Here is a 22,718-nt window from a genome sequence, read left to right as displayed (position 1 = left end):
TAAACAATGATGAAAATATATTTCATTGTGTATCTAACAATATTAATTTGGTGCTATAAATCTAGGTGCTATTTTTCATAAATTTGATCAAACTTAAAAATATTTGACTTAGGAAAACTATGTGGAATTGATTATTTTAAAGAACGGAGGGAGTATACAACTGCATTTCAATTGGTGTACCTTGCAAGCAGTTCAGTCCATGGCCCCGTTCGCTTCGCTGAAAAAAAACAAGTAGAAACACTGTCCCGACTGATTTGTTGTGAGAGAAAAACACTATTTTAACTAAAAAAAATAAGCTGAAAAATACGAATTATAAGAGAAACGACCATGGCCCGTGACTCTACTCCTCCCTCCTGGTCTATGGCACTCATAGTCATGATACAGAACTAGCACAAAACACGCGCTCCGCTGTGCAGGTTAATGAACAGCGGAAAAAAACACGAACAAAGTACATATGAGCAGTTGCAGAAAAGTGAACAGTAATAAACCGCTAAACAGTAACAAACAGAGAAATAAATAGAATCAAACAGTACTAATTAAACAGTGGTGCACAGTAAAAAAGGAGCAACTATAAAAAAAAATGTCTGAACAGTACATGAGGCCCTGGATGGTCTCCATTTTATTCATGGTGGAGGGATTATATAATACGGGCATCGTTTCATACATAAGAAACTATAGTCGTAAAAACTTGTTCTTTTCCGTTGTCGGGAACTCTCTATACTTTTGGTTTCCAAATAAAAAAACTCAGTGTTATATATATACACTATACAGTATAGTGATTAGAGCACCCCTGTCAATCGATATCGGTTTATTTGGCTCCAATTAATACTATTTATTAGTTAATAATCACACTCGAAAGAGTATAACGTTGGGGTCCAATCCCTTGGGCACGCTCGCAACGAGTTCATGGTACGTGTCCGGCAGCGACAGCGCGATCTTGGTGGCAGTCTCCAGGTAGCTCTCAAACTTGTCGGTGGTCAGGCCAGCAGCCTGCTGCTGATCCGCGGCGGTGGTCTTCTTCTTCGGGTAGTACTGCTCGTCGTCGTCGTCCGAATCGGCGTCGACGACGGTGGTGGTGGAGGTGCGGCGGCCACGGTGATCGCGCAGCAGCTCCTCCCTCATGACGTGGTGCTTGAACGTCCGTCGGCGGAACGCCCAGTTTCCCGTGGCCCAGTCGAAGCTGTAGAGCGGGACGAAGCGGTGGCCGTGGGCGGCCACGAAGTCGATGGCGGCGAGCACGAAGCGGAACTCGTCGCGGGAGAGGTAGTAGGCGAAGCTGACCCGCGTCCACCCGGGCTTCACGCCGTGGTACCCCCTGACGATGGCGTCGCGGATGCGGAGCGAGAGGTCCTCGCCGACGCCGAGGAGCGCGTGGCCGTAGGGCCCCGCGCACGCGCAGCCGCCCCTGGCCTGGATCCCGAACAGGTCGTTGAGGAGCTTGGCGACGAACCGGCCGTGCAGGGGCAGCCGCCGCCGCCGCGGGCTCCCGGTCGCTGACGCGTAGGAGGTGTCATCTCCTTCTCCGCCCGGGTAGACGAGGAAGGAGAAGATAGGCAGGCGGCGCGCGGCGACGTTGCCGAGCACCTCGACGTTGGGGTTGCTGAGCAGCCGCGCCATGGCCGCCTCCGCGTAGACCTGCTCCCGCAGCGCGACGGCGTCGCTGCCGACGTGCTCCTTGACCCAGAACGCCAGCGACGCGCGCACCTTCTGCACGATGGGCGGCGTGCCGGCGTCCTCCCGCTCCTCGATGTCGTCGTAGTACACCGTGTCCTGCAATGCATGCGGGTGTACGGTACGGCACACGTGCGTCAGCGTCAAGCGTGCATATCACGACTTTAAAGATTGCAGTAGCAGAGTACGAAACATTCGGGTTCATCAAAACCTGTACTATACTTAATTTGGAATTTACATGCATGAACAAATAAGTACAGAAGCACACGGCGGCTCGATTGTCGTTGGTGGTCTCACTCACCTCCTCGCTGAATCCGTTGACGTAGGCGACGGTGCCGCCGCCGCAGGTGGACGGCGGCATGCCGGCGAGGCGGTAGAGCGCCCGGTTCATGAGCAGGATCCCCGGCGTGCCCGGCCCGCCGACGAACTTGTGCGGGCTGAGGAACACCGCGTCGTAGCCGTCCATCTCCCCCGACCGCATGTCGATGTCAACGTAGGGCCCGCTGTTCAGACACACGGGGATGTCAACGATCGACTCACGCATGTCTCATGCAGTGCAGGACACAATGTTATCTGAGCAAGAAACGTGAGCACAGGTACACTGCTGACGCATGTACAATATACAAGTAGAAATGCCATCTTATTTATTTATTTATTTTCGTACTGCGTATATATCTTGGTTTTCGTAGTTGTGTCGGTGCAGAAACAACAATATTGAGATGTGTCGCGTTCTGAGTTCTGACGCGGCGTATGCAATGCAACACCGGCCATTGAAGGCCTTTGTGGTTTCTTGAGAGAGCGAGGCTATGTTCTGATCGGTTTTCTGTTCTGAGTTGTGACGCGTATACATGTAGCAGGTAGAGGTCAATGGCTTTCGCTGTCGGATGAGCTACGAACTGGACTTGCGATGCTGACCTCTGGCTCAGTTTCTTTCCGCTCCTTCTAATTGGCTTGGAAATAAAATTAACAAAACAAAGCCGGGCAAGGAAAATATGTATGAGATTGCTTCAACGATGCCGAAACCAGACGCGAAAACATTTCAGCAACTTCGAGAGTGTTCAGCTGGACTAAATCTGGCACTGTTCATGCTGATTTTTACTGTTTATGCTGATTTTCTGTGAGAGAAAAATACTGCTCCGGCTAGGAAAAAAAAAGGGGTCATCTAACTACTATATAACGTGTGATGGATGCGTTCTTAATAATAATAAGTCTGGCAAGCCATGAATTTGATAGCGTATGGCGTTGGTACACAGATGCAATACGTGATGGTGGCATCTGCAGGTCAAAGTGATATCATCATGCAGCATGCAGCAGGTGGCAAAATTTGTCAAATTTTGATGTCAAGGATGGAGGAAACGGGCGCGCCTGCAGCTGCAGGTAAGGTTGAAAACAGACGGAAAAAATCCCGTTCCAACCTGTTCCGTTTTCTACTTTCTTCTGTCCGTTTTCGTATTTGTGTGATCCCGTTTCCGTATTTATGAAAACGGAAAAGGGTTTTCTGTCCGTTTCCGCGAGATCCCATTTTTATCCAGAATAGACCTGTATTTATTCCGTTTTTCATCATTTTCAATCTATATGAGATATGTCTAGAAATTGATATGTTCATAAACATACTAATCATAAATTATGCATGTTAATTAACACATGGTATATTAGTGAATATTGGACCGATAATTTCGTACGTGTATATTATTTTGTGACTTTGTTCATGTATACTCAAGAATATTTGATCATGTTATTCTAACATATTTTTCTGTCTCTCCGTCCTTATTTGTCTGTTTCCATATTTCTGTATATCCCTATATTTTTTTAATTTCGTTTTTTTCCGAACCCGATCCCGTTTCCGCTAAAATATAGAAACAGAAATGGGAGATGAGTTTTTCCGTCCGTTTCCGTCCGTTTTCATCCCTAACTGCAGGTGAGGAAATCAAATCGCGAAATCAAATTGGCCTAGTTGTTATTACTATTCAAAGAATGACGCTTGATTTGTCTGTTCATCAGGTCCGGACCGCTGAATGGATCAAACTGCAGAAATGCAGTGTGGACTGAATTTCGTTCTGATACAGGTGCTTACATTTGCATTAATTGTTCTATGGCGTCAAGTTTCAAACCTCACGTATATATTCTATAGCACGTTGACAAAACGAGAGTTGCTGCCTGCATTTGGAATTGAACTGTATAGCTGCAAGGACTTTAATTTTGGCCATCATGCATGCGTGTCAGACTATTAAGTTGTGTGTTCATACTTCATATATTGTCACGACTGTCACGTACGAGCCTAGAAATTCACGGCTACAAAACAAAAAAACCTGAACAATTCTTAATTTCTAGCTGAGGTGCACAACCGTGAATTTTACAAGTATATACATATATATGTTAAAAAGAACTTGATCGAAGTTTGTACCTCAATGCAAACTACTATTCTATACATCGTGGACAGGCACCTAGAGAGTACAACACGTACCTGGCGGCGAAGTCGAAGCAGGCGAAGGCGCCGTGCTGGTGCAGGAGGCGTGCGATGGCGCGGGTGTCGGTGAGCACGCCGGTGACGTTGCTGCACGCCGAGAAGCAGCCCAGCATGGGGCGGTTGGCGTACTCGGTCGACGCCAGCGCGCGCCGCAGCGCGGCGAGGTCGACGAGCCCGTCGTCGCCGTCGGTGCCCGCACCCGCGCCGATCTCCACGACGTCGGCCAGGGACTGCCGCCACGACAGCAGGTTGGAGTGGTGCTCGTAGGGCCCCACGAACACAACCCACCGCTCCTCCGCGCGCAGCAGCTGCTGCGCGGCGCCGGCGCCGGCGCGCGCCCGCAGCAGCGCCGGCGGGCACGCCACCCCGATCGCCTCCTGCAGCCGCTTCGCCGCCGCCGTGGCGCCCGACCCGCAGAAGAGCAGCGCGTCGTCGGGGCCCGCGCCCATGCACCGCTTGATGTAGCTCGCCGCTTTCCTCGCCATCCGCGTCGTCTTGCTACCCACGTAGCTGTCCTCCGTGTGCGTGTTCCCTGCACACACAGCCATGCATCTGTCATGTAGTGTCGACAACATCTTCCAGTTTATGATGATCGAGACGCATGCGGCCATGCCCATGCTCATGCATCGACGGTGTTGCTTGGGGAGTGAAGAGGCATGCACGCTGACCGTAGAAGGGGAGGACGTTCTTGAGGATGTAGTCCTCGATGTAGTGGAGGCTGCGGCCGGTGGCGGTGTGGTCGGCGTAGAGGAGCGCGCGGCGGCCGAACGGCGTCTCGAACTCGGCGTCGTGGCCGACGAGCTGCGACCGCACCCACTCCACCTTCTCCTCGGCCTTGGTGCTCCGCTCCGACCGCGCCCGGAGGAGGCTCACCAGAGTATGCGGCGTGTACGTGGGCGGCGCTCCATTCGTGTCGCCGACCTTCTTCTCCTCGCCGCCGTGCACCATCACCGCTTGAAGCGACGGCATATGGCTGGATGCTTGTTGCCAATGCCAAATATTATCAAAATGCTCTTCTTGCAGCTAGCTAGACTAATTGCAGTTGCAGTACGGCTACTCTCGAATATCTTGCATGGTTAGCATGTACATGTATTTATACATCCGGCCGATCTCCCATATCGCTTCATGCGTTCGACTTCACAATAAGAATGTCTATAGCAGCTCTGATATGATTGGATGAGGACGAGAATAATCAATCTTGTGAGATGACTTTGGGATCGATCGCTAGCTAGTCAATGCTGCGAAGGAATTGCTTGTGATGGTCGCCAAATTGCAGACGATCAACTGGCGAGCAATTGCTGTACATGCTGAGCTGGTGGTGCGTCCTAGTTAGACCTTGTTGCATGCATCAGCTCGATCGGTGAATTTATATTTTCTACTAGAGGTTTCGTGCTTGGGAGTCTCGCAGGTACGTAGGTGTGCTCCATTTGGTCGGTTTTCGAGTATAGTTGCATCACACACCCACAACACAAAGTTTCATCGTCATCAGGGTGGTTAGTTAACCGCCGGAGCCGCCGGCTGCTGCTCGATCGACAGATGTGCAGTCCAGTTTTTGTTTCATTTGACTCTGTTGCTGTCATGCAATTAATATCCTATTAAGATCATTGGCATGCATATATCATTTTGTAACTAATTTACTTCCTCCATTCAGAAATATTACATTAATCTAGGCACGATTAAGCGATGTTTTTAATTAGGTAAAAGTCAACAATAATAAACTTAAATAGTCGAATTTAATTATTGCAAATAATATGAATAGATTTTCCTCGAATTGTAGTTTCGCAAGAGTAAATAAATTTTCTATTTTTATAAATATTTTACAAAAAAAGCACTAGCAGAGATCTCAATAAGACCGCACTGAGATGTACAAAATGCCACTTGTTATTTGTTGACAGGAGGCAATAACTTATTTGGCTAGGTTTTACAAGATTTATCATTTGTAGAACAAAACTGAATATAGAATGGAAGTGTTTTCATATATAATAAATCTAGTTGTCTGTTTTATAGACTATCTAGCAAACTTGATGCGTACACCTAGATGATTTGCAGCTCGAAGATTTATTTAGCTTTACGTCGTGTGTGTTTCAAATCGTCTTGGACGTGCCTAGGTGCATGGTGTTAGAATCACTGATTACCTCTGTAATGGAGTAGATTCGGGGTAGACCTCTTTAGGGTTCCTCTAGTTCGCCATGGTTGCGTTGCAGCCTCACGGACGCCGGTGTCAAGGAAGCTTGGCGTGGTGGTGGCGAGAAGTCAAGGTCCAGTGGCGATGGTGGTGACCCTGCAGGGGCGACGGCGGAGTCGGTGGGCTTCCCATCGCTGGCAGCACTCCTTTGATCGAATTAGGTTTACTGTGGTGGATCACGGCGGCTCAGACCAACCTCGTAGTTAGATCCGTGATCCCCACCTCTCTTTTATATGTGCTGTGCGACAGGGACCCATCAACCGTATTAGGGTTGGGCGCCCCCGATCAGGGCGCAGAGACAAGGGCCCAATAGGCCATTGGTGGAGATCAACTAACATTCTCCCCCTTGATCTCATTACTATCTTTCAATTTCATATCATTTACTTTTGTTCATTCCATTACAGATTAGCGCATAGAGCATGTCTCATCGTCACGATCCATTACCAATAGATTTAACAGCTACAACACACTACTCTGTTCTGAAATAGATACTTATCTTTGAACCTTCTTTTATCCAGGAATTTTAAGATTTCCCTTAAACCCATGCTAGCTACATGTTGGGTGGTAAGCCTTTTGTAAGCGGATCCGCGAGCATCTTTTCTGTACTTATATGCTCAAGACTTTATGATATGATCCCAGACTTTATCTTTCACAACAATATACTTTATGTCAATGTGTTTAACATTATCACTTGATTTATTGTTGTTAGCATACTATACTGCCTGATTATTATCGCAGTATAACTTTAGTGGTCTATAGATGTCGTCAACCACCTTCAAAACCGGGTATGAACTTCTTTAGCCAATTCACCTGCCCCGTTGCCTCATAACACGCTACAAACTGTCATACATTGTGGACGATATAGTGACGGTTTGCTTTGAGCTTTTCCATGAAATAGCTCCTCCTTGCGAGAGTGAATACATATCCAGACATAGATTTTCTATCATCTCCCGCATAATCAGAATCTGAATATACTACTATATGGAGTGAATCAGATCTTCTATACGTCATCATGAGGCCTTTTATTTTTTGCAAATAACGCAAGACTTTCTTTACTAATTTTTAGTGTTCTGTTCTAGAATTGCTCTAGAATCTACCAAGTAACCCGGTAACAAATGCCAAGTCAGGGCGCGCCCATACTTGAGCATATTGTAAGCTTCCGACAACTGAAGCATATGGAATCACTTTCATTTGATCGATCTCATATTGGTACCTGGGGCATTTAAAATCCCCATATATGTCGCCCTTGACTATAGGAGCAGGTGAGGTACTACATTTGTGCATACAGAATTTATTTAAGATCATTTCTATGTATGCCTTTTGTGACAGTCCTAATACCCATTTACTTCTGTCTCGGTGAATCTCAATCCCTAGAACGAACGAAGCTTCACCAAGATCTTTCATATCAAATTTTGAGGACAAAACTTCTTTGTCTCCAATAGTAGACTGACATCACTACTAGCAAGTAAGATATCATCCACATACAGGACAAGGAAGATAAACTTCCTATTCTTAAACTTTGTATAGACACAATTGTCCTCTACATTCTCTTTAAAACCCAAAATTCCTTATTGTCTGATCAAACTTCAAGTACCACTGTCTTGAAGCTTGTTTTAATCAATAAATGGATTTCTTTAGGCGGCATCCTATTCGTTCTTTTCCTTCCATGACAAAACCCTTCAGTTGTCCCATGTGAACATTTTCCTCCAAGTCCCCGTTGACAAATGTTGTCTTTACATCCATCTGATGTAATTCTAAATCGTAATGTGCCACTAATGCCATTATGATTCTGAAGGAATCCTTACATGAGACTGGAGAAAAAGTCTCATTGTAATCAATCCCTTCTCTTTGCGTAAAGCCTTTTGCCACAAGTTGCGCTTTATACCTCTCTATTTTCCCTTGGGAGTCAAGTTTTGTTTTGTAGACCCATTTACAGCCTACTGTTTTGGCTCCTTTAGGAATTATCTTCAAGTCCCAAACTTTATTGGCATTCATAGATTTCATTTCATCTTCCATGGCCTCCAGCCACTTTGTTGAATGATCACTTCTCATGTCTTCTTCAAATGTGGTGGGATCATCCTCCATTTGAAATTCCTCAGTATTGTATACATCATAGTCAACAGGAATAACTGATTTTCTAACTCTTTGAGACATTCTAGGGGCCTCCACATTTGGCACATCTTTTGTTTAAGGCTGTTGTTGCTCCCCCCCATGTGTGGCAATAGGTTCTATTGGATCCTGAAGAACAGATTCCTCATCGTCATTCATTCTTGACACAGGCGGAATAACAACAGGTGCTAGCACCACAGTATCTTGTACTGTCGGTGCAGCGACAGCAGGTAGTGAGAAAATTGGCTCATGAATCATTGGAGTGGACACATACACCCATTTCTCTTCAAGGTCAATTTCTCAAGCTACCATGCTTCCCCTCATCAATTCATCCTCTAGGAAGACAACGTGTCTCGTTTTCACAAACTTTGTATGTCTCTCTTGACAGTAGAAACGAAAACCTTTTGACTTTTCTGGGTAGCCAATGAAATGACAACTTACTGCTTTGGGATCTAGCTTCCCAATGTTTGGGTTAAATACGATAGCCTCAGCAGGGCTCCCCCACACACGCAAGTGGTTTAGTGAGGATACTCTTTCTGTCCACAACTCATACGGTGTTTTGGGCACCGACTTATTTGGTACTCTATTGAGAATATGAATGACGGTTTTTAATGCCTCCATCCACAGGCTCAACTATAAGGTGGAGTAACTTATCATACTACGCACCATATCCATCAGGGTACGATTGTGTCTTTCAGCTACTCTATTCTACCGAGGTTCGCCCGGTGTAGAATACTAGGCTACTTTGCCATTCTCCTGCAAGAACCTTGTAAAAGGTCTAGGAATTTGGCCATATGGGGTATGCCGACCGTAGTACTCCCCCACGGTCAGACCTGACTATCTTAATCTTTAATATCTTAAATTTATCCAATGCTTCTATTCTTTCTTTGATTAGATAAATGTAGCCATAATGGGAGTAATCAACTATGAATGTTATGAACAAATCATAACCATCCACACTCTTTACAGGAAACTGACCATAGATGTCTGTGTGAATAATCTGTAAATTTCCTATGCTTCATTTAACATTTTTCTTAATTTTCTTTACACACTTTCCTTTATGCATTCTCTGCATTATTCTAAATCTGAGAGCTCTAATGGAGGAAGAATATTATTCTTAACTAGTCTTTTATTCTCCCCCTCGAAATATAGCCTAAACGATAGTGCCATAATTTCAACGACGCATCGTGAGCTCTCTTATACCATAATTTCCAGAGCAACTCTCTGTCACCAGCTGCTTTATCAGCTAGGTAGCATATGTCTTTGAAGAGCCAGTGAACCGACTCTTTATTCTATCGAGGTATTCGGTGACCGTGTCACACTCTGAGATTGAACCTACAATTGCAGGCTCAATCGTGTTCTTTATCACAGCCAAATATTTCTTGTTGGTAGTGATCCACTTCCTATGCTCAAGGGCATAGAACATCTTTCGGGATTCAAAATCTATCTCTTTAGTTACCCAAGTGGCATCAGTCTCGTTTGTCTCCCTCACCAGTGCCACAGAATCAGTGGGACACGGTGAGGTGACTAGCCAGTCCACTTCAGCCAAGATGAAGACTAGGTCAATCTTTTTCTTCACATAAAATAACAACAATTGCATGCCTTGATTCCAACGTTGGTCATAATTAAGACATACAACTGTTCTTATACACTAATTCTACATCACCGTTGAGCAGAAATAGAATTAATGCATAAATCATTAAAATTTACATCTGTTCTTATACACTAATTCTACATCACTGTTGGGCAGAAATAAAATTAATACATAAATCATTAAAATTACGATATTATTATTAACAACGTAGGTCAGAAAATAACAACATCATAATCATGTCAAAATCTCTTTTTCTCCAATTAAATATCACATTGGTTCAAAATAACTGGAGAATAAACAATTTCTTTAGCAGCAGAAAAACTCTCTTTTTCTCCAATTAAATATCACGTTGGTTCAAAATAACTGGAAAATAAACAATTTCTTTAGCAACGGAAAAACTCTCTTTTTCTCCAATTAAATATTACGTTGGTTCAAAATAACTGGAGAATAAACAATTTCTTCAGCAGCGGAAAAACTCTTTTTTTCTCTAATTAAATATCACGTTGGTTCAAAATAACTGGAGAATAAACTATTTCTTTAGTAGCGGAAAATGTATACTCATTTCTTGAATTTTACCCACAGGGAAAAATTACTTTTTCTATTTTCTTTGAGCCATTAATCAATTTCCAGGAAATAAACATTTACTGGAAAAAGAAAAACGAAAAATTGATTCATTTCACCACTGTGCATTCAGCCCAGCCGGCAAAATGGACCGGCCCATCTCCCTTGATGCGCACTATTCCGCGCTCTCCCCCGCGCCTAGGCCGCAACCTAGGCCTGGGCCGAGAAACTGGCCTGGTGCTCGCGCCCGCCTAGGCTAAAAATCGGCCTGGTGAAATCTCGCCGTCAGATCTCATCCGACGGTCAAGCGCAGGCTTCGCGGGGTCAAAAACTCGCTCGGCCACGACGGCTGGAAACCCTAGCCTCATTCGCTTCCCGTCCTTTCTCTCTCTTTGCTCTCTCTCTTCTCTCCTCACACAGCAGTGTGGCGAGCGGCGACCGAGCGGACGCAGCGAGCGAGCGGGTAGCCATGGCGCCATCGCCAGCCCCCTCACCGGCATGCGCGCTCCCCAGCGGGTGAGCGGGTCAAAATCGAGTGGCCTGGCCACGGCGCCCCTTTGGACGGAGCCCGGTGAGAGCGCCCCGGCTCAGCCTTCTTCTCCCCACACGCCGATGAGGCCAATAGCACTACATAGCGGCGAGGTAGGCCACCTCTTCCCCTTCTTCCCCTTTCCCCTTCTTCTTTTGGGATTAACCCGATTTGGGGATGGGATTCATTCTAGGGTTAGGGTTTCACTTTTCTTTTGATTTCTTTCTTTTCGGAGTTCATCCGAATCAGGATCTTGGGTTCAGGTTCACTGTTGTTCTTCCCCATGGTCTGTTCTTCTTCCTCACGGTGCTTTGTGGGTTAGGGTTTGGCTTCATGAGCCGAGGGCCCTTCCTCTTCACCCAGTTAGGGTTACGGTTGGGGACCCACTGTTCTTCTTTCTTTTTACTCCTTTCCTCAGATCCAAACTGGGTCTATTCTTTTCTTGTCGTGCGCCTACGAGGATGGCGGTGCGGCACTTTTCCCCGCACTGTGGCGGTGGTGACCGAGGTTCCAGTGACGTCCACCACCCCCCGGCCTCTTTTCAATTTACTTTTACTCGGTTAGGGTTAGGGTTACACACTAGCAACCTAGCTCTGATACCATTGTTAGAATCATTGATTACCTCTGTAATGGAGTAGATTCGGGGTAGACCTCTTTAGGGTTCCTCTAGTTCGCCCTAGTTGTGCTGCAGCCTCGCGGACGCCGGTGTCGAGGAAGCTCGGCGCGGTGGTGGTGAGAAGTCGAGGTCCAGTGGCAACGGTGGTGACCCTGCAGGGGCGACGGCGGAGTCGGTGGGCTTCCCGTCGCTGGCAGCACTCCTTTGATCGGATTAGGTTTACTGTGGTGGATCACGGCGGCTCAGACCAACCTCGTAGTTAGAGCCGTGATCCCCACCTCTCTTTTATATGTGTTGTGTGACAGGGGTCCATCAACCGTATTAAGGTTGGGCGCCCCCCATCAGGGCACAGAGACAAGGGCCCAATAGGCCGTTGGGCCTATTGGTGGAGATCAACTAACACATGCTACTGTAACTCGTATGGGTACACGAGGCCTAGAGTTTATCAATGATTATGTATTGCTTTCCAATTCAATTCCTTATGGGATCCTACTCTGTACCTTAGTTGAACACTCTAACTCATAGAAGCATGTAAATAGAGTGACAGACCATGAAAATACTCCGTATTCTAATTCGTTTTGGAGTCGGACTCTACCTCATACTTGAACACACGCTAGTTTAACTCGCACGCGCAAATAATAGATTGGGTCTGTCACATCCTCGTCGGATGATGGACCAAGAAACCTTCTTCCCTTTAATAATTGGTAGCAGAGATTAAACATCATAATTACTAAATGTTTGACACATATATATGAAATTAGGCTTACTTGCAAAACTGATCAACCCAGATGCTCATCTGGTTATGTTTGTTTGGGTGAAACCTACATACTCGGGTTTGTGAACTCACAAGTTTAGCTTAGTTGGTTAGTTTTTTTTTTGGTGGAACCCATCTGAATGTGAGTCTGCAACCTAGCACATATGTTAGGATTTTTCGCTAATTGTTTGTTTTGGCGGTAGGCACTGTAACTATTAAGTGAATGAGACACTTGTGGTGATTTTATTAATCCTAAGATTTTCCAACTTAGTCTCTTGAAGTTCAAAGCTTGGGGAAGCATGTGCAAGTGTTCATTCACAGAGATAGTTGGTTATGTCCAAAGTACATCTCTGTATTTTGTTTAAGAAAAGTTAGGATTTCTTAAATTAAATTAAATATGTTTATATTTTTAGATGGGTGTAACACATACTAGTTCTATGTGCTTTGTTCAAAAAATATTTTTACAACTGGTATTAGATTTTTTCTCTAAAGAGATTTTTTGTTGTATATGCTACTGATTTTATAGTCTTTCATATAGTTTTGCATTTACATAGAAACTGCATAGTGCATACTAAAAGCCAAATTTTACAGTAAAAAATAAGTATTTAGGTGCATGTGAAACTGTTTAGTACTTCTTTCAGTCGTCGATAACTGACACTGCTTCTTTTTACCATTAATTCATAAGTGGTAAAATTATTTATAATATTTATAGCTACTTTTGAAAAAAAAAACTGTAACATACCATTTTGAAAGTTCATTCGAAATATTCAAATGGTCAAAATTCTAATCCTAACTGCAGCGGCATTCCAAAAAGGATAGTTATTTCTGAGGGGAGCTGACTGCTGAGGGAGTAAGTCACACAATTCACCTGATGTAGCAAATACATGTTGAGATTTTGGGCATATATCAATACAGTCCATAAAACACAAATCTATTTGAGCGTTAATACGTGAAGGGAACATGAGCTGGATAAAAACGCACAAAAAACTACTGTAGTAGTCTAACCATGGTTTTAGAAAGTCAAAAGTGAACAGAAATTCGTATTCAAACGCAGCTGGAGCTGCATCATTCTGTTTCTGAGTTGCGCCCTACGATTTCTTGGTAAGGTTTAGATGAACCATCCATTGCAGGTTAGAATCATCGCAAAGTTATTTACGCGACGGGCCACGCTCCGCACGGAACGCGCGCACTCACCGCGCCGGAGAGGAAGAAGAGGGAGGCTCGCCAGCGCCCGCGCTCCGCCGGACAGAAAGAAGACGTTGACAGCGGTGGCGTTAGGGTTAGGGTTTCGGTGGGATTAGGGTTGTATTTCTCCGGTGACCTTAAAAGGGAGTTTGGCGGGTGGCCGCGACATGGTAGTGGAGGCGGGCTAGACGGCGGGAGATGGTGGTTGGGCGGGCCTAGCGGCAGGGGCATCACGGCAGAGCTCACCGACGCCCTAGGATTAGGGTGGGCGACAACGAGGGACAGGGGTGGGTGGTGTGGCAAGGTGGTGGGAGCCGTCAGCCGCCGATGGTGGGGACTGGGGTGGGGGCGGGGGCGAGGACGGCAGAGGTGCTCACGATAGATGTTAGGGGGCAGGGGAGGAGGCTGGGGTGGCACAATTAGGAAGACGTGCGCGGGGTGGAGCCACCGGTCGCGCTTTATCAGCCTCCTAGAATAATGTGGCTTTTGAAGTCTTCATTTTTAGTATGAAAAAACTTCTACCGAAATATTTTAATTTTTAGCCTTTTTTAGGGGTTTTAGCTATTTATTTAAATAGACAACTCTGTTTTTTAAGAGAGTTCTGTTTTTTTAGAAACTCTCCCCATTTTATTCAAGAATTAAAGGAATAAGAATTAAAAACACCATCAGGTGGATCCAGAAACCAAAGATGCCTACCCACCGGACTATAAGTCAAGCTACAAGGTAATATATGTGCAACGTTGTTGGCTTGTTGGTTCTCATGCACAAACTCCGCCGCCTCAAAACTTCTTCAGCCTGCCTTCACATGAACTAAACATGATTATAACTATCATCTTCTAGAGATAGGATGTGCACTTTTCAACTTATTTGGTTAAGACTATCAGATCAAGAAAGTGGGGCTAGGAACAAACTTAAGGAACTAAATACGTTGAGTTAATCAGATTGGATTAAGCAAGTTGTAACTCAAACATGTTTGTTTCTTATTTATGTGCATACCAGAATCAAGAAAAAACTTTAAATAATGACTATTTACCTTAGGATGTTACTTTTGTCATTGGAGTGTGATGACACCATATGACGAAGGATAGATGACTCATGATGGTCCTTCCCTTTTTTCTTGAAGTTTTTCTTGCTCGGCTAGCCTCGCATCTTGAGCTATTCATGACTTTCTTGTCTCCTGAATTGCACCATTTCTTTCTTATTCTTTTGTCATGCCATCTTTTTGCTCATAGGTCTTCAACATTTTGTTCGACCTGTTGATTTATTCGTTCACTTCCTAAGAGTGAGTGCTTTTATTGTAGATCTTATTTTATGGTACTCGTCCTCTTTCTCTTTGTTTCATAGCTACAGTGGTGGCTGGGTTTGATTTATGACAACCCATGGACATGTGTAGCTTATATTCATTCATCCAGTTCTTCATGAGTTGTGTCTTGCTTCAACTCTAATTTGAATTCATCTCGTGACTTACCCAAATTGAATTGAGAGTTTCCTATAGGGGTTAGTCTAACAAAATATCCAGCATCTACTAAAGCATACTATTGGCTCAAAAATCAACCTAGACACCATATCTAATTTGATTTAGGAAGACATTTTAACCTAAGCATCATGCTTAATTTAAAAGCCTTTGAAAGTAAAATTAACACACCTTTTGGTTCAAGAATCAAACTAGATACCTTGTCTAATTTAATTCAGGAAAATAGTTTAAACTAAGCATCATGCCTAATTTAAAAGGTGTATGAAAATACTTCAAAACCTAAGCATATACTATAGCAAACAAAGGCAGCATGAAAGCGTTATAGCGATTTACTCAAATGGAGATGAAAGAGAATGATTGTTACTTAGCAAATTGAGCATGTCTTAATGGTAGAGACAACCAAAATAATTTAGCAACATGACAACAGATGTTTTGAGGGAAGTCTATTCCCCAGCTTGAATTTTGCAGTAATATCAAGTTTGGATGGATGTGATTCAATGTTGCATGATGATTGGTTGGACATACCTTGTGTTGTCATCCTTTGTTATTTTTGCTTCAAACCTATAATGGTTAGTGACAAAAATACTCGAAGGAATATTTTCATAATTATATTTCTATGCTCATTTCACAAGGTCATTACAGCAAAAGGTGAAAGCTCATTTTATCTCCCAAAAGTGTTTGTTTTAGAACAAAAGCTCATCCTTGGAAAACCTTCGAATTGCACTTCAAGTTGGTGAAGTGGTTTCCCTTCCAACACCAACCTATCTCAAGATTCATGATAACATACAACGAGATCTGTAATATTTATGATAAACAAACACATCTACAACCACCCTTTCAAAAATTTTATGAACAGGAAGTATGAGGGGGTTAAAGATCTCATGTGTGGCAGTGTTGAGAAGATGAATTGATTTAGGAGTTTTCTCACGTGAGCATAGATTTGATGAGGTGTTCATAAAGTAGCTTCCATGCTCATTGATGTCATCTTTCCTTTCAAGCTCCAAGGTTGGTTCATCTTGAATGTCCAAAATTTCCCTTGGATTGGTGACTCTCGGCTTAGATCTTGTCTAAGGCCTCCGCCAAACTTGGATGGGTCATGTTTATTAAGAAGATTGACTTAAGCTCATTGTTTGGATCTCAACTAGGGTTAGAGTCTACCCTTAAGGTTTTAGCCTTGTCCATCCATTCAATGGCATACGAATTCTTAACGTCCTGCAACCATAATCATGGCTCTTCTTGGTCATCCTTGTAGTCTTCATGGCTCCTATGCTTTGGATGTCTTAGTGGATTTCTAGGATCATCATGAGACTCAGGAGAAAGAGCATGAGAGGAATCATCGGGGTCAAGGATGGGTTTAGATGAGACATCTAATGTGGGTATAGAAGGAGAGAAGACATGATTGGCTTCTAAATGACTCGGTTCTCCTTCTATGACATCACTTGACATGCCACCCTTGAGTTTTTCTAGATGTCCTCCAAAAGAATTTGATTTAAGACACTTTCTAAGAGATACCTTCTTGAGAGGATTTGAATTATATTCACTCAAAGGTCTCTTATGTAGTAGAAAGTTTCAGCTTTTCCCAAAATAAAAAAGATCATCCTTAATTTTAGCAGGGATTTCCAATGGTGGAATTTCTCCTTCTCTTGGAGGATTTTGGGGTATTGATGGTTCGGGGTTGATAGCTAAATCTTGAGACTGGAATGGTTGTGATTTGTCTACCAAAACTTTCTCTTCTTGATCGGGAGATGATTCCTTCTCTTCCTTGAGGAGTTCGTTATGAATGCTAGTATAGGCAATGCGTCCAATAATTTTGTCAAGTATAGTCCTTGCCTTACTTGCAGACAAATGAAGGAAAGCTCATCTAAAGGCCATATCAAGGAAATTCATAAAATGCATGTTTAGACCCATGTAAAAATGGTGAAGAAGTACAGGGTCTTGAATGGCAAGTCAGGGCTAGTGGTGATGAGGTTATTAAAACGAGTCACATGACGTGCCAAGAGATTCTTGTTCTTTTTGGTTAAAAGATAGAACCTCAAATCGAAGTTTGACTACTCCAGAGATGAGAAAGAAAGATAAACAAAATTTAGAGCATAATATTTTTCAATCTCCTTGCATACTTTCTACAGTTTTGTTATACCATCGTTTAACTCTTTCTGTCAAGGAGAACGGAAATAACTTTCATCTTAAGGTCTTGTCAGACATGCCAGCGATATGCAAGCATGTTTAAGTCTGTTCAAACTCCCATAGGTATGAGTATGTGTTTTCATCGCCTTCTCCCGAGAAGGATTGTTCCCGAATCAATTTTATTAAACACGGACGCAACTCATAACCAGGTGTTAGGATAGGCTCTACAGATTTTGGTGGCTCTAGGCATACACTCGTAGGTTTAGAATATTGATATATAGGTGTGTTATCCATGCTAAAAGAAAAAAATAAAACAAAAGATACAAAGTTAAGCTAGGTTCGTAGTTAGCTCAGCAACTGTTTCCCCAGCTATGGTGCTAGAAAGCTTGTTGGTATTTTTTAACGCACACAGATAAAGATCTACAAAGCACAGATACCGCTGTAGTTTTCACCTAGAAGTATTCCAAGTATCATATCCATAGGGAAACGTGTGAGATTAACTACAATCTAACTTAACAAGGGGTAGCAACAAGGTTAGGATAAACAGGAGCGTAGAGAAGATAACTAAGGTTCTCTAATTATGACCTATGTAAACTATATCTTCTACTATTTAACTAGGAACATTACTAAGAGAAGACGCCTATAGAGGATGCTTTTCTTCATAACCGGGTCCTACTTGGCCTACAGACAGAAGGTGGACTACAAAGGACTCAACGAGAGTGTCACACTTGTGATCTACCACCGGTCCAAAATATAGGGTGCATCCATAATTAACCCAAGACTAAGCACCATGCTTACACTTATGATTAATACTTTACTCCCCCTAGGAAGAGAATAAAGCACTCAAAAGAGTCATGAACCTGATGAATAATATAAACAAAATGCTTACTTGAATCAAAAGTTGATTACCAGAGAAATCTAAGAAACAAGCTCAAGTAGAACTTGGATCTGCCAAGATACAAGCCATAGAGAGAGCACCGATAGGCCAGCACATCTTTCAAACTCTACCCTCACTCTCTATCTCACTATTTTGATTTACATGACTAGATCCTAAAGAGGACTAATCTTCTCTTGATAGCTGGCTATCATCCTGAAGAGGAGGATATGAATTCAGGTTTTAGGATAAGTTCAGGGAGGGGACTAGGGGCTGCTATATATACAGGGAGCCATCAATTCTAAGCCCTCGGAGCAAACTGACCTAAAACAATGGTGTAGATTTGATCTTTAAGGTGGTGGAGAACCAACATCCAAAGGAGAGTCTAACATGTGGGGTCAGTTGGCCGGCCGGCCTATAATGTCATCCCCTCGAGGTCTGCTTCATTGGGTTGCCTTCTGGAATGTTCTAGAGTCTTCCCAAGTTGGTACCATTGAGGATAAACGTGATTTACTTTGACGAATAGGCCCCCTTAATGGTTTTCTGATTAAATTCTCCTGCAATTATATATTCACCAAAGCTCATGAAATTTATTAGTTTAAACCCCTATTCCTATGTTTGGTGATGGAATTAAGTATATATGTAGGATATGTTGACAATTTATGGTTGATGTTAGTGACCGTCAACAATACCCTTGCAAGTTTTAGTAATTAATTGTCCCGATGTAGCATCCTACACACGCGAGAGTGAGTTCCCTTTTCAAACTCAACTTCTAACGAAACTAGCCAACGAAGCAATTAAGCGATCCAAACCCAGTTGTTAGGTAAAGGCTATGATTACTTAGGTGAGTAGTTCGAGATTAATGAAGCAATATTGAGTTGTTAATCATTTTAAATGAAGTGCACAACTCATAATGAAACAAATAAATATGTATCCAAAATTGGGTTGACAATAGTGGGGTGCCTGCCTATCATATCATCCCGATGACTGAGAATGACGATGATGATCTATACATGTTCCTCACATGCTAAGCGAACCTAAAAAGAGGGTAGAAGGGATTGGAGACAACAATGCAACCAGATAAGAAGGCAAAGATATTACAATTTGGAACTTGGAAAGAGACATCTAGTTAGGCTCTACTATTGCACCATTTACCATCTAGGTATAGTGAAGGTATGTTGACCTCTTGGGAAAGGCTCTAAACATTTCAACATTCTAGGCTACTTGACGGACACTTAGTCATAGGCGGCGGACTCTCTGTGGAGTCTCTCCTAGAGACTAACAGATTATGTTTTGGCATCTGTGTAAGTTGACAGACGCTCCGTCACGGGTGATGGACACTCCGTGATGTTACGAATTGCTCCTAGAATGCTCTGTAGAGTTTGGGCTTAGGCATTTCATGTGCTAGGAGTTTTCATAGACACTTTGCCATATCAGGTGGATGCTCCGCCGAGAATTGGCTGCTCTCCGGTTCTCTAGAAATTACATTTATAATTCAGCGGACACTCCGTGGTCTTTCACGGACACCACTCTTTCACTCAAAGAGGTTGTAAGTGCTCTGGTTGTGAAGTCTGCTATGTTTTGGGGGTTGGTGGACTCTCCGTGTTCGACGGAGCTCACTCAAACAGTCGACTGAATCTGTGTGCAAGGCTTTTCATGTGGGTTCTTGGTGATCCAATCCTAGATGTAGTAAGCTAGGCTTTATGCGTGTGTAAGAGGTTTCTAGGGTAGTTTAGGTGACTAGTTGGGCTCATGTTAGCTATGTTTGAGCTATAGTTAGCAACTAGTGATTTGGAATCAAACCAAAATCATGATAAATTGGTCATTTAATCTTGAGGTTGGGCATGGCAACTTAGCTTTGACATTTCGGAAGATTTGGACCATGTGCTTGTGCCTTGTACCTTGTCCATCCTTGCTTCCAAGCACAAGAGAGTGGATTGGCCACTCATGAGCTCTTCTTGCAAAAATTTCCATAACAATGCATCAAAGGGAAATCCAAGAAAGATATGAGATGATTGGGCAAGAGTGGATCTTGAACTTACCCTACATATGATGGAACCACCACCAGCCTTCTATTTCAAACTTGCATCAAGAACCAAGACTTAGGTTTTGGGGAATGAATCCAAGGAATGCGAGGGAGATTCTTGAGCTAACCATGGATTGAAATGGAGGTGACCAAATAGCTCTTGAGATGTTGCTGATGCTTCCTTTCCTTTTCCTTTTCCTCTTCTTCTTCTTCTTGCCTTGCTCCATCTCATCCTCTCTCTAGTTCTAGGGTTCTTCCTTATTCTTGCTTGGTAGAGAGATGAGGGGGTGAGGAATGGGAGAGTGAGAGAGGGGAGAGCTGACTCTGCTGAGATAGAGTCCACTTTCGTGCTGACTTATGGGTCCAAGGGTGTTGGAGGTGGAGGACATCTCATTCTGTTCTGGGAGTTGGCGGATGGTCTGCGAGACCTAGTAGACGCTCTGTCAGCCCTCTGTCTTGGTGAATTTGATTCAGAGACTTGGATCTTTGGCATTGAGGTCAACTCTTACTGTCCATTAGATAGGTATCCACTCTTAGAGAGATTAGAGATCCTGATTAACACCTTTCAGAGAACATTTTCTCATCGTTGATGTTTGTTTGACCCTTGTTGACTCCGAGTTAACTTGAGAGAACTAGTGGAGATTGGATGGTGAATTTGGAGTCGTTGTCCTTGTGTAAACCACCAGGGATCTTCACGGGAGAATGGATGAACAATTCCAAAGTTTCAACAAGGAGTTCACAGTAGGGTGGTCAAAGGTTCTAGTTGACAATTTTGTTGTGCTGCTTCAGCATTTAAGTATACAATTCTATTTTTTCAATATATATATATATATATATATATATATATATATATATATATATATATATATATATATATATATATATATATATGTTTACAATTTTGTAATATGTTGTTCATTTCTTGGACATAGAAGTTTGCTATTTAAAATGTATATAACACATCAACTATGATATAGTCCCTTTGTTCTAAATTATGTATCTAGCAAAATAGATGAACCAAAAAAGTTAAAATGACTTATAATTTAGGATGGCAAGAGTATAAAATATGTTGAGTTAGAACATTATTTATATCTATACCTAATATTAAAGAGCTTAAATTTATGCCTTAGTTTTTGGTCTGGTCATCATTCGGTCCACTCCATCCACCCGCTCACTTTTAGTCCACAGCCCAAATCGGTATCATCGCAACGCCGATGCTTCCTCCGCCAGCGCGCTTGAGGGGAAGTGCCACCAGTCCACACTCGTAGGCAAAAGACATCTGCAGCTAGGAAAAAAATGCCAAAATCATAAGCCGTGCACGGAATTGAATGAAGGCACTATTGTTCAAATATTAATTGCTTACCACCACGCTACATGAACAAACTATTTTTTATTTATCACTTGCTAACACACCTCAAACCTTTTCGTATTCGCAAATCATATTGGTTAACACCTTATGGTTCACACGACTAAAAATAAAACCGTGAAAACGTGGCATTGCATATATTAGGATAATCATATAGATATTATATTATATGATGTATATAATATTAAAATATAGATAAAAATGGATGAATTGATGATGCAATTACTGTGTAGATCCTGATCATAAGACAAAACATGCTCATATAAGTTACATCAGCACGCGACCACACATGATATTGAGTCCTATTCTAAAAATGAATTGGAATGGGGCAAGTGGGTAAGAAGCAAGTTCTATGTAGGTTCTGTTGGAACCGTCTGTGCATGTTTGCTATAATATTAAAAAGTGATGAGATACATCCATAGTCTCCTCTTTTACGCCACAGAAAGCCCTCGTGGCTCTACGGTCCCTTTTTTTTGTTTCGGACTGATGACTCGTACTTATACGAGTTAGAACTACGCAACGATCATACAAAGTATAGTTCCAATGTGTATTGGAACACATGACGTAACCATTACATAAATCTGTGAGGCGCAATGTTCTAAAATGTATTAGGGTTATGACAATACCACCTACGTGTTCTCTGTTCGTACGTGTGGAGCACCGTACCAATGCAACAGGCGGCAGCCGGCAGGCAGTGCACGGCCTGCATAAAACAATACTCTCTCCGTCCCAAAATACCTGTCGTTTTCGTTTTTCGAGAAATAATTTTAACAAAATATATATTAAAAAATATTAATATTTATGGTACATAATTAGTATCATCGGAAAGATCTTTGAATCTAGTTTTTTAATAAATTTATTTAGAGATACAAATGTTGCTAGTATTTTCTACAAATCGAGTCAAACTTGTGGCACGAAAACCGAAAACGACAAATAAATCAGGACAGAGGGAGTATGCGATAATGTTGTTTCTTCCAATCCCGGTGAAGTCTCCGCGTGAAGTAAAAACACGGCAACGACGTGTTGCCAACGAACGCAGAGCGAAACTGCGAAAGTCAACTTGGAGAGAAGAACGCACAGCCCCAGGCTATCCCATCTGCTAGCTACTTGCCAAGGTTGACCTTGCCGATTGGATGTGCAGTGGACAATTGGGCTTAAACTTCATAAATTCATCCATGGCTAA

General features: G+C 43.0%; 1 protein-coding gene across 1 annotated transcript; it reads right to left on the bottom strand.

Moving 5' to 3' along the window:
- Positions 1–696: 696 nt before the first annotated feature.
- On the bottom strand, positions 697–5,107 carry LOC136481992 (uncharacterized). Its single transcript, XM_066479249.1, has 4 exons — positions 4,807–5,107; positions 4,136–4,670; positions 1,973–2,174; positions 697–1,770 (listed from the first exon to the last, which is right to left on the bottom strand). Exons 1-4 carry the CDS (start codon positions 5,105–5,107, stop codon positions 847–849), a joined length of 1,962 nt encoding a protein of 653 aa, XP_066335346.1. The 3' UTR covers positions 697–846.
- Positions 5,108–22,718: the final 17,611 nt, after the last annotated feature.

The sequence above is a fragment of the Miscanthus floridulus genome, chromosome 9 (assembly GCF_019320115.1).
Source record: "Miscanthus floridulus cultivar M001 chromosome 9, ASM1932011v1, whole genome shotgun sequence".
NCBI classification, from domain to species: domain Eukaryota; kingdom Viridiplantae; phylum Streptophyta; class Magnoliopsida; order Poales; family Poaceae; genus Miscanthus; species Miscanthus floridulus.
The sequence above is the reverse complement of the archived record's forward strand: the minus strand, read 5'-3'. Positions and strand labels throughout refer to the sequence as shown.

Coding starts and splice junctions, on each gene's coding strand:
- LOC136481992 (XM_066479249.1), bottom strand. CDS start 5,107: ATGCCGTCGCTTCAAGCGGTGATGGTGCACGGCGGCGAGGAGAAGAAG. Junction 4,671..4,806: donor GAACGTCCTCCCCTTCTACG/GTCAGCGTGCAT, acceptor CTGTGTGTGCAG/GGAACACGCACACGGAGGAC. Junction 2,175..4,135: donor TGCTTCGACTTCGCCGCCAG/GTACGTGTTGTA, acceptor GTGTCTGAACAG/CGGGCCCTACGTTGACATCG.